This window comes from Tauraco erythrolophus, chromosome 3 (assembly GCF_009769465.1).
Source record: "Tauraco erythrolophus isolate bTauEry1 chromosome 3, bTauEry1.pri, whole genome shotgun sequence".
NCBI lineage: Eukaryota > Metazoa > Chordata > Aves > Musophagiformes > Musophagidae > Tauraco > Tauraco erythrolophus.
The window spans coordinates 80248481-80261546 of NC_141467.1; the positions used below are offsets into that span (position 1 = coordinate 80248481).

Sequence of the window (13066 nt, forward strand, 5' to 3'; positions counted from 1 at the left end):
GGCGGGCGCTCGCTCGCTCGGCGGGGCGGTGACGTGACGTTGCGCGCTCGGCTGTCGGGTGGGGAGGAAGAGGAGGAGACCCGCGCGCCTCCGGGGCTGAGGCAGCCGCGTCCCGCCGAGGCTCCGCTCCTGTCCCGTCCTTCTCCCCCCCCTCCCACCCCGGTGGCTCCGGCTCGGGCAGGCGAGCGCGGCTCTGCTGAGGCCGCGATGCGCTCGGCCTGAGCGCGCTGTCGCCGCCCCTCCCGGTTTGGGTCTCTGCGGGGCAGGGGGCCGAAATGGCTGCGGGAAGCTGGCAGGAGGCGGCGGCCCAGCAGGCCGAGGAGGCGGCGGCCCGGGTGCGGGACGTCCTGTCGGGCGGCCTGGGCCTGCTGCGTGCCGAGCTGGGCCTGGAGCTGGGCCTTGACCCGCAGGGCCTGCCCACCTGGCTCGCCTTGGTGGTCCCGGCCGCGCTGGGACTGGGGCTGCTGGGGCTGCTCCTGGCCGTGGCCTGCGGAGGCGGCCTCCGTAAGAAGCCAGCGCGGAGCGCGGCGGAGAGGAAGGGCGACGAGACCGCCGGCGCGGCCCTGACAGCCGCGGGGAGCCAGGGCAAGGCGGCGGGCCCGGGCCCCGCGCAGCTGCACCTGAAAGGCGACGAGCAGAAGAAGCGAAACAAGAAGAAGCTGCCGGAGAAGGCGGCGCGGGTGAGAGGGGCTGCGAGGGCCGCGCCGCTCGGGAGGGAAGGGAAGAGGACACGGTGGGGCGGAGGAGGCCGCCGGGCCCGGGCGCCGGCCGGGGAGGGGGGATGAAGGGCTCCTTGACAGCGGCAGGATGGGGACGGGGACGGCGGCGGCGGCGGGTTTGCCGCGGCACCCGGCCGGGCGCGGCGAGTTCCCTGCGGGAAGGCAGGCGGGAGGTCGCGACTGCCTCTTCTCTCCAGGCCTGGTGCGCGCTGCTCGGTGAAACGCTCGCAGGTTCGGTAGGCACCGACGGGAAGGGAGAGAACCGTCCGCAGGGTCTGGAGGCCGTAGAGCTGTCCCTGGGTGGTGTGTGCCTGTGTAAGCGATGGGGCCGTCCTGACTCCCTGCTCTGGAGCTGACTCGTGTCGTCTGGATTGCTCAGTTGCTTTAAAGAGCTAGAGGAGCAGCTCGCATATACGGAGTTTGCCCATTAATAGTCCTGGGTGATGAGGAAAACGCTCCTTCCTTTTCAGAAGCTTTTTAATGGAAGCAGTTACATCAAAGCACTATTTTTCGATTATTATAAATGGAATACTTGCAGGTTTAGGAACCAGTAGTGGAGACCTTAGTATGGCTTAGGTTTTCGAGACAGGAGTTACAGTCCAGGCAGTTACAGACTATTGGAAATAACATTGTAAGCCCCATAAACGCTGTGATGATTCAAACTTGAGTAAGGCTTTTTACTTTGTCTTTTCAACAGAACATTTGAACATCAATCTGGTGGTGAGCTTACCTCAGTAGGAATATGTCTGATTTAGTTGTTACAGTAAGGATCATCTCCTTTAATAAGGAAATCTGTGTCTTAGCAGCCCCTTAAAAACAGATCGTTCCTGTCGTGGTTTGTTTTTTTTTTTTTTTTTTTTTTTTAAATCCTCAGTATGTGGTGTGGGAACCTTCCATCTTTGACAGTATGCATGCACTTCATGAGAAAAATCATAGAATGCAGAAATCATCAGCTGTCCTTTTAAACTTTCAGTTATCATAGTTTTGGGGCTTGAAGAGATTGCTTCTGTATCTTTGGGGGCTTGAAGAGATTGCTTCTATAGCTTTTATATTGTTAGTATGTTTGTAATCCTATTTATGTCCAAATGGATTATAGGAATGAAAGTACAGCAGATGTCCCCTGCCTGTAACAACTGTGTATTTTAATTATATCTTGCTCTATAAAATCTGAATTGTTTACCTAATGACCAGAAAAAAGGAGAGAAAATGGGTTTGTACCTTCGTTTTTGAGTCTGTGGCAGTATTAAAACTTGAGAAGTTTGTTTTTCTTTTTTAATGATAAGTTGAGGCCAGAATATCTTAAAATAAAAAACTCTGCATGCACCACCAACTTGTCTTTGAGCAGTGAACTACTGAAGTTGATTCTGGAAGTTGCAGGAGATTGAATGCTTAGCACCAGGAGGAAGCATTGTGATTCAGAATCTTTCCAGTGTAGCTAGGTCTCCATTTTGGAGAAGGCATGTTAAAGATACAAATTTTTTTTGCTATTTTGAACAGAAAATCATTCAAGAGTGAATAGATCTGTTACATGTTCTTGGAAAGAAAGACTAATTCTAGAAATAATTTCGATTTTGTTTGGTTTATTTTCTTCAAATCCAGTATAATAACAAAGCATAAAGTCTTGCAAGTCATCACTGAAGACATTAAAAAATGCCTCAACAGAAGACAGAGTGAAGAGGTAGATACATTGTTAACTTGACAATGATCTGTAGTGCAGGGCTTCATAAAAGCAAAATCTCTATTAATTTTATATAAAACTTAACTAACCAATGTTTTTGGTGAATATAAATACTTGTACTGTTTCAACGTTCATTCTTTCAGCAAATATTTTCATAATCAAAAGAGAAAAATAGCTTTTCAGCTGTCAAGCTGTCATTCTGTATTTTAAGATTTTAAAAGTTATTTTTATGGTACTTTGTATTCATTATTTCCATGCAGAGGTGAACCCCCCTGCCTCCTCTTCCAAAAAGAAAATGCACAAACTGAATCATTAACTGTAGTGCAAATAAGTTTGTACCAGTGGCAGAGTTTAATAGCCTGCCTCATGCTCATTTTCCAATATAAGTTCATAGAGACCTGTATTAGCATGTCCCAATGTTTTCTGAGTTTCACATGAAAAATTCTAAAAATAATGCTGGAAATTTAAAGATGCAACAAAATTTCTTACTGATTGGTGCCTAGTTGTGTTTGTCTTGCGTTTTTTTGCATGCTTTGATGCTAATACTGAGGTCTGTGAAGGAGAAGGAGTAAGCCTATTATCAGTAGATTTACTACAGGGTTTGCTATGCCAGGGTCTAGATTTCCATTGCGGGCATTTCGGAAAGCTTAGAGCAACTAAGAGCACACTATGGATGTCTAATTAAAAGCTGTAGGGTTACTTTAATATAGAATTACTGAGCTCATCATGTGGCAGGTGATGTGTAACTCTCATCATTCAGGATCAGAAGTGTTCTTTGCTGTACCCTTTCTGAGGAAGAGTATTATTACTTTTTTTTGCATGTGGCTTTATGCAGTTCCTGTGTAGATAGGGTACAACTTACCTGTTTTTTTCAGTAAAGTAAGTTTAGTTGAATAGCACTGCGTTGACTTGGTACAGTAGCAACTATGAGATTGTGTTTATTTACTTGCTGTGGGCAGACTGGGGAAAAAATGAAGCTGAAACAGTTTAGTATTCATTAACACTGTAGTTTACAGAGCTAGTTCTGGCTTTCTCCAGCTGTTTGGACCAAGGTAGTATCACGGTATCCTTACTTCAGATTCTCTGCAGTAAACCTGAAGCCCCTTTTCTTAGCTCCTGGAAGGGACAGTGCTCTTTGTCTTCTATCACAGAGTTCTTTGGCCTCTGTTAAGAATTTTTCTTTTCTTTCAAAATATCTCTTGATCTTTAATTTTAATTCCTTTCCCTTCTGAATAATTGCTGTGCCTCTCTCTTGCATTTTTTTTAGACTTTCAGCAGAAAAAGATGAAACTGTTCTTACATAGTTTCTGTACAATCTGCAAAACGCCATAGAAACTTGAGACTAACCATCTTCTGTACTCTGCTACAGCTGTAGAAAGCCACTCATACCATCTATTTGTAGATGCAGTAAATACCAAATTGACTGTGTATTTCCTATTGTTTGAGGTACATCTGGACAGCTACACGTTTTAGTAAAATCATTAGCATTAATTTGAGGAAGTTTCCTACTTGGTCTGCTTTCAAGAACTTTTCAGGCTGTGACTGTTTTATGCTTATTGCACTTAGAAATAGACTGCATGAGGACTTTTTCATACTTTCAGCTGATAGTCACGTACTGGTTTGGGGTATATGTTAATTGTCAAATTGGAGGAGAAGTAGGGCTGTAGGATTCTCCAGTGCTCAGAGGAAATTGCTTTGTTTCTTTCTTGAGAAGCTTAAAGAAAATAATATTGTTAAGCAGATTCTTTCATTGGCCAAAGATATTCTAAGCAGGCATGTCTTTGTAATGTGTAACTAAGGACTTTGGATAATATGGCCTTGTAAGACTCAAATGACAGCAATTTCGTTACTACCGTTTGAAGTATGAAACTGAGTTACCCATTGCACGATACCATATTTAAAGAACAATATTTTTCATTTTAACAGTCTTAGTGAAACCTTTTTTCTGCTTTTGTATTATCTTAACACCCTCAAGTGAATGTGTGTGAAAAAGATTTATTTAAATATTGGGATTTTAAGGTCATCAGGCAAGAAACGTGTTCAGAAATCAGTAGTGTTGTTGACAGCACTATTTCTGCCTTGTTGCATCTTCCCTGTAGCTTTTAGGATGATTAAAAAAAGATGGCCTATCATAAATTGCACAATTTGAATGAATTAATATTATGTTTTTTTAAAATACTACCACAAACTTTTAAATTTAATCTTTTTGCCTGTTGTTGTCTTTTTAAATGAAACATTTTTGAATACTATAGAAAAGCTTTTTTCTTTCCCACTTCTGGTACTATCTTTGGGATATCCAAAAATGGTCACATGAATTTTGGTTAAAATTCTATGATTCATGTGTGGGCAGAAAATAAATGTGGAAAGCTTCCACTGAAAAGGAGACTGTTACAATGCAGGGATACATTCAGGGAGAAATGTATGGAGGTACATGTTTTTGAACATATTTCTAATGGTGGTTGTTTATTTACGTGATCAGACAGTGTTCTAAACAGTCATGTGGATGAATTTTTCCAGAGGGTTCTTAATGGATATGACTTAGCTTATTACTTCAGAGAAACAGCTTAATTTTTTTTGAAATTAAAGATTAAAACTTGCACCTGATGAATTTTTGAGAGGGATTAAGAAAGTGGTTTTCAATTTAAGGTATATATGTAATAGTAAAGAAGCAAAGCAAGGTACAGAGTTAAAGTTAGTTGGCTGTAAATATTTTTGACACAAGTCCAATACTAGATGCAGCAAATCTGTTGTCTAACTACTGCTAAATAACTTAGAAATAGTGATTCTTTCTTCAGCTTAAGATGTTAGATGTCACGGGTTCTAACATGGATTGAAAGACGTCACACCACTAATAGCATGGCTGTGCGGTATCTGGAGAATAATAGAGTTCAGGGTTCAAGAACTGATTTTTGGCAACAGGTTTTTTCAAGATTGAATATTGAGTCTTTGGTACCCCTGTGGAGTTAAGTACTATGAGCTTTGGTGAGAGGAACTTTTAGAGCAAGTTTTGAGGCACAGATCTGTAAAATATACTTTGTTTTCAGAATGCTGAGGGGAATATACTGTGTTTTAGATATGAAAAGTATAATTTAAAGCTGGTGGTTGCAGGAGGAGAGGGGTTAGGTGACCTGATCTTTCAATTTCTATTAATAGTTACAAAATAAGAAGTTGGCATGCTGGCTAACTCGGTAAGCAATACTATGTTATGCACTGGTGAAAGCATGCCAAGGATGATTTGTAAGCATAATATAACATGGAAAGACTTAAAACCTGTACCAGTTAAATTGAGGATCAGATCTAATATTTGAAGGAATAGGTCACACTAGGTTGTGATATGGCCTTTGTTTTACTTTAAAGCAATCACATTCGTAGTGATGCAGAGTTAAATTAGCTTTTGTTTTTTTAAAAACAACTAAATATAATACAATTCGAACTTGATTTTAAAAGAAATTACGAAAGTTAAAGCAACTGTGAAGTAGTTATCTATGCTTAATGTCTTAATTTTCAGTCTTTATCTGAATCATTATGAATGTGAATCAATATGAAATTTGTGTGGACTCAGTATCAATTACTACTTGACAATTGTTTTTCACTGAGTGAAAAACATGGCTAACAGTAGTATAATGCTTTGCTTATTTTCATCTTTTCTATAGTTAAGCACAGTAACTTCAGTCATAGATTTTTGTTAACAATAAACAGGGCTTTTGAAAGTTAGTACATTTTTGCATAGGGAATATATATAGGCTAAGGTCTATGCCTTTGCTGTCAAAGGCGATGATAAAGACTGATTTAATGACTGTCAAGAGTTTTAACTTTATATGTTAAATAATATATGCCAATTTTCTTTCTTTTATTATGTGAGGGGAAAACAGTAGACTAATGTAATGACTATAATCATGTCTGTCTGAAAAGAACAATGGGATGTCATGCTTAGTCATACTTCGTGTTTGACTTCTAATTTCTGTTCTACTATGAAGTTTAACTTGTGAAGGAGCTGAACTGTGAGGGATATGTATAGGAAGAAATTGCAGAAATTTGGTCAAGGTAGAAATTATTTTAAAAATTTAGCCTGTTGCTAAACTGCTACAAAATGGTAAATGCATTTCATTTAATTGGATAACTTATGACATGTACAACTGTAGCTGTTCTGAATCAGTTTTCAGCTGGTAACTTTCAGAAATTTACCTTTTGATAGACAATGCCTATGTTGAGTAGGATTGAGGTGAAATGCGAAGACCTGTTCTGTTTCTTCCCTCGTTTCTATGTTTGGTGAATACACAGCTGCAGTAGATGCTTTGAGGACCATTATTATTTACTTAATAATCTTGTAAGCATTTTTCAGTCAACAAATAGTTGTGTTTTAGTAATAGTGTAATTTGAGCTTTGCTTCATCTGCTTTCTTCAAATTTTTTATTATTCGCTTACTGTTTACACAGCCCAATGGACGCTCTTTCCTTGATGTATCTGAGAATGAAGTAATACATACTGTCCGTAAAGAAAACATAAAGCAGCCTGTGGACACAGAAAAGAAGAATGAAAAGGTCAGTTATGGATATGAAGTGACAATGTCAGTGTTTAGTGCACATGATTTCAATATCTAGTAACTGTTTGTGATTTGAAATCCTGTTATTTACATGAGTGAAGAGATATAGCTCTTACTATGAAGAGTACTAATCTATTTTGGTGTTGAGAAGAACTAAGGTAGTATTTCCTTGACTTCTAACATCATGCCTTATGACAGAATGTTTGCATCAAACAAACCCCCCTCCTTGCCCACTGCTAAGCAGTGCCATCTCTGTTCACCATGTGAAAATGTTAAGTCTACGGAAATTAAGTTTGTGTTTCATCTTTGCCGGCTTCTGTGGAGATGCAACATAACGATAGTATTAAGTGGCTTGTAAATGGTCTAACAATTGAGGGACTACTATTCAAAGGATTAAGACCATGTGCCTGCTTATTTCTGTTGTCAGATGTATCCATTAGTGATTAGAGTTCTTAATTTCTGATGACAAATATGGGCTTTGAAGTCTGGTGAAAGCATTTTGTTATGCAAATTGAACAGCTACATTAAAAACTTTTTTTGAAGCTTGGTGTGTAGCTTTATCTAGAAGATAACCATGCTAATAGCAATGTTATTTTTCGCATTATGAGTACTAATATCTTCTAGCCTTATCAAAAATGCTATCATTTGTAGGCTACATGAGTATATTTGATAGGCGTTTGATGATAACTTTTGGCTTGGTTCTTTTGCTACCGTTGCGCGTGAAATTTTCCCACTGTCATGAATTTCTGATTTATTTTCTTCAACAAAATGTATTTGTTCTAGCTGTACTGAGGAGTTTTGGGAAAATAAATGACTATGTATAAACTGCCTGAAACCAGTAGTTGATTGTTGTGATTTGTTTAACTCGTTCAAGCTTTAATTAACTTACTTGACTATCCTATAATAACTTATTTTGCAGTTAGTATGTTAACTAGAAGACTGTATCCTGTTAGTTGCCTATAGGGCTCTAAACATTTTTAGCATTGGCAAATAGGGAGACTTTTCTGTAAAATGGGTTTGCCTTAAAATTTTATGCTGCACACTGCTTTTTCACCTCCATGTGTTGTGTATCAGATTGACTTTGTGTTTTTTTCAAAAACATCATAAAATTTGATCCTAAAGGAATAACTATATTTTTCTTCTCAATGTTCACTCTGTCTCAAGCAGATTTCCAGGTAGGTAAGGTGCTTAAATGCTAAACTCAAGCTTTACCTTGAAATTGCCAACATAGTGATCTGAATTATAAAACGTTAAGTTGAAGCTGCAGCTCCAGGCAATCATTACCACTGTATGGATATGGATGCATATTCAAGTGATTATGTTTTTGTATCACTTTGGGCAAGTGTGATTGCATCAGGAGATGGTTATTACCCTTCAAGTAAAAACATACCCAAGAACTTTATTCTAACTACAGGTGACTTCACAGGCATCTAATTATTTGATTAAGCCTCTCAGGGCATCTGTTGCATTTGTAACATTAGAAACCTGCGAAGAAGATTATAAGGAGTCCTGTGTGTGTGTCTTTGTATAGCTTGGGATGGGTGGTGTAAGTCCATGAGGGAGATTTAAGTACTCCATGTTTGTGTCAATATGTGAATATGTATAATCTGTGACCTGAAGGGTATGATTTTTTTTTTTTTAGTGCTCGAATATATGCTTTCAATGAAAAATCACACTCACTTTGTGTTTCTGTATTTCTTAGCTGCTTCAGGGTTGTGAATTTCATACATGTTTTTTCAGGATAGACATTTAAGTTCTATCCTCTTGTTCTGCTTTGGAGGAGGGGAAGGTTTGGGTAATATCTGGATTGTGGCTGTTCATCTGGTTTATGATTATCGTGATGCTTTGAATAGTTTCTTCCCTTTTTTTCGTTTTAGTGACTTGCACAGTACAGGGTGTTTTTAGTGTAGGGAACTGTGTCTGAGAAGTGACTCTGTGGATGAGATTGGAGGATGTTAAAACTTCATTGCCCATTCTGTTTGCAAACACACAACTGTCTTGTCTTGAATACTAGAAATAAACAGACCAGTAGGCTTGAAGAAGAAAGGATTATTTTTCTATTGTTCTTGCATGGGGGACAGTGCATCTTAAAGACTTAAAAATTTTGGCAGGCCTGCTGAGTTGCTCATGTGGTCTTTGGCTGGTGGCAGAGCCAATGCTGGCAGCTTTCTGTGTTGCAGAAGGTGACACTTTGAATGAATAAGCTTCTGCAAAAGGATCAGCTAGCTTGCTCAGGAACCTTTAACATCTCATGCTGTTTCAGTCAGTTTGTTACTGAGATAGAGGCTCTTACACCACGCAGTTTGGCAGGTGGTGAGTAAGTTGGATAACTAATTATAGTTCTGGTTTCTCAGATTTGGTTCTAGTAACTCGGGTGTTGTGGTTTAACCTGGTTGGCAACTAAATGCCACACAGCTGCTCACTCACCCTCCCCTACCCCTTCGGAGAATAGGGAGGAGACCTAAAAGGGAAAAAGGAAGGAGACTTGTGGGTTGAGATAAAAACAGTTTAATAATAATATAAAATAATAATAATATATTAATATATATATTTATAATAATAAATACAAGCAAGTGATGTACAATGTAATTGCTCACCACCTGGTGACCAGTGTTTGTCCTGTCCCAGCAAGTGATCCCAAAACAGATAAGTCCTTACACCGCAATCCCAGATGAGTGAGAGGTCCGAAGAGAAAGCGAGAGAGATATAGAACTCAGTCTGAGAGAGCTCTCAGAAGAGCATTCCCCAACTTCCCAGTTAACCCTTATCTATATACTGGGCATGACGTTGCATGATATGGAATATTCCATTGGCCAGTTTGGCCCTCAATCCAAAGTCTAAGTTCAAATCATAAAGGCAGTTGTGGGCCCTTTGTCCTGGCCATGCTCCTCCCCCAGCCTGTTGTGCCCCTGCACGTTGGCAAACCATGGGAAACTGAAAGGTCCTTGATGTCTCGGCACCAACTATGAACGTCAGCGTGCTATCAACATTCTTCTCATAACAAGTCCCATAGTGACTCCAGAACACAGAGCTCTTCTAGCTACTAAAAAGAAAAACTAACTCTGTCCCAGTTGAAACCAGGACATCAGGTTAGGAAAATAAATGTATGTTCAAGATCTGGATTCTTGATCTTTTTAAAGAACAAGGGTTGTTAGTAACAAACTTATTTTTAAAACTGTTAAGCTTTGATGTTTTCATAAGAAGTGTAAAATTTTATGTGAATACCTCTGTAGGAGCTTGTTATTTAAGAAACTGCAGTTATAATTTGGAGGAGCAGTCATCTTAAACTGCTGTCTTGGAAACTTCTGAAGTAATTTTGGGTGGTCTGTTAGTGCCAGAGGACAGTTGGGTAGTTAGGGCTTTGTGGGTGGGAGATGCTAAGACCTAAACTTACATTGTCAATGTAGCTGAATATGGGAGATGTGAGTACACATATATTAATCTTTCCTCTGCTTGGGCTCCAACAAGCAATTCATAACTGTTTTTCATGCTTGCCACTCTCCTTTTCAGTTCTTTTCTTAGAAGGTGCTCTGGCAAATAATTTGGCTTGTCTTTATTCTTCGAACCAGTTATTCTTGGTTTGCTTTTGAAACTGGCCCTTCTCTTTTTGAGACTTTTCAGAAGTTAGATAGCTGGTATGTGGGTAACCATCATTGTCTACTGAGCAAATATGTGAGGTAATTCAGTTTGGGTGGATCCCTAGTGTGGGTCCACTAGTGCAGTAAACCATGAGTTAACTGCTCAAGTCAGCTCCCTGAGTGTCATAGGTGTGTTGGCACAGCATTGCATATAAGCAGTGAAATTTTTATTATTATTTCTGGTACTGCACTAACAAGCCATACTGCTTTCAGTACCTACATTGAAGCTACATGATACTTTTTGGGCATGCTAACCCAAAGGCATATGAACTGCCTGCCATTATGGGCTCACAGGATATCTGCTGCAGCTGTGGTGATAATTTGGCTATTATAAATTCTGAATTCTAGAGAGATTATTATACTCTTCTTGGACATCTGAGACTAGAAAATCATGTAGTTTGAACTCAAGTATAAAGCTGGCAATTACTAGTCTTACTCTGGCAGAAGCATGTGTTCCAGAAAGAGATCCCCCATTCTTAAAATATCTTTATTTGAATATTCCAGAGATGGTGAATCAGTGAATGTTTCCCCTTATAACATTTCAGTGGATAAACAGCTTTCTTTAAAAAGTCTGTTTTTTTCATTCAGATTTATCTGGTAGTTCTTACACCTTTCTTCACTAGATTGAAAAACTTTTCAGTTCTGTATTTTCTTTCTAAGAAGGTAGTCAAGTCAATTTGCCTTCACTTTAGCTTATCAAAAGATTAAACTCCAAGGCTTTCTGCAATATACTCTCTCCCAATATCTTGGGTCATTTTTCATCTTTTTTTCTCATATTATCATTTTAGTGCTTTGTATTGCTACCTCTTGCACCAAAAGTGCCTGCAGAACTAGTCGTCTCTTCTTCGTTTATCTCTGCTTGTATAGCCAAGAAGCCGTAACTGGTGAAACCTTGGGGGTGGGGGGAAGAACTGTATATCTATTGTATGGACTCTAATCATAGTTACTGTTTTGAAGTCCTTTTGCAAGCTGGAGTTCTGTTACCCACTTTTTTAATAGGAGTCACTGGCATTCTTTATTTCTCCACATGTAACTTTATACTTGCTTCTAAACAAAACAATTTTACCAGGGTGGGATCTGCCTGCCAAACAGTTCATACTCCTCTGTGACTGTGATGCCATCAGCATAGCTTCTTCCAGCAGACTTCGTGCTTTTGTAGCATAAGTAGTTGTTCACCCCACCTGCCAATTGTGTGCTGTGTAAGTCTTTCATGTTACTTCAATAATCTTATGTTTAGGAGTTAGTATTGTTTAGTACTCATTTCAAGGGACTGTTCATACAGAGGAAAATCTGTTTTAAATTTACTCCTATATTTCAGTGGGGGGGGAATTCTAAATCACTATGACAAGCGATCACTAAGTAATTATTAAAAGAATGTTTTATTTTTATTCTAGTCAAAGAAAAAAAAGAAATCAAAAGGAGATGCTAAAACGATTCAGGATATGTCACGTCTAGATGGAAAGGAAGTTGATGAAGGTACTGAACATAAACACAGAAAGAAATGCAATTGCACATATTTTGACTTAAGTGCTCTTTTAGGTTTACTTGTTTGTGATTCGTAAAGAAAGACAAGAGACTTATTTTGTCCTGACTCCACAGTCATATATTGTATCTGGAAATCTAATATTTGAAACAAAAATATTTAATAACATCAACTGATTTTTTTTTTTTAAGTCAAACTTACAAAAACTGAGAAAAGTTGTTATAGTAGGGCCCTCGTGTTGTTCATATTTTGCTCTGAAGCAAAGTAGTATAATGTCACATCCAGACAACCTTACCTTTGGCCAGCCATTCATTTTTTTTCAACCTAGTGTTGAAGTTGACTATGTCTATGATTTTTAAGCTGAACCTGTACTCAGACTTCAGCTTGATATGAAATGAGCTAAAACTCTTTCCTTTTTGCTCTCTGACTTATTTAGTGTTGTTTTCATTTGGGGGATGTTTTAGGAACCTGGGAAACGAAAATCAGTAACAGAGAGAAGCGACAGCAGCGTAAGCGAGACAAGGTGCTGACTGACGGTGGCTCAGGAGAGTCAAATCTCCAAGGGGTGGAAAATACAGTTTCTGTATCCATTGAACTGCTGATGCCTACACCATCACTTCCGGTTGGTCTCAGAAAAAATAAAGGTATGATGGTCAATAGGTCTGTGAACATGTTCTAGAGAGATAAGTTTACCTGAATGTTTAAATAGTGACTCTATTTTGAACGTGAGGTAGGTATATTTGGAGGTGTAACTCTTAAGGAAATTATTTCAAGCCACGTAAAGGTACTTTGCATTGTGCAAAACTCACCCTTTTTTTGAACCATGCTTTCGAAGGCGGTCAGGAGGGAATGTTCTAGAGTAAGTGGCTGAGACACTGGCTTCCACACCAGTGCTCTGTCAGTAGCCACATAGATGTGTAGGCATGTGTCCCCATTCCTTCACTTGTGTTCTGCTGACTCTGCCCTTTATGTTTCTGGAAACTTCCAAGGCATCCTCAGCACTAC

General features: G+C 39.5%; 1 protein-coding gene across 2 annotated transcripts in view; it reads left to right on the forward strand.

The window, feature by feature from the left end:
• The first annotated feature begins 275 nt into the window (after window positions 1-275).
• The window catches only part of MTDH (metadherin), a 41535-nt gene continuing 28744 nt past the window's right edge, over window positions 276-13066 (forward strand). For both annotated transcript variants that reach the window (XM_086609485.1, XM_086609483.1), the window contains exons 1-4: window positions 276-680; window positions 6834-6938; window positions 11973-12054; window positions 12526-12705. In XM_086609485.1, coding sequence (XP_086465611.1) covers window positions 276-680; window positions 6834-6938; window positions 11973-12054; window positions 12526-12705 — 772 coding nt within the window. The remainder of the gene's footprint in view (window positions 681-6833; window positions 6939-11972; window positions 12055-12525; window positions 12706-13066) is intronic.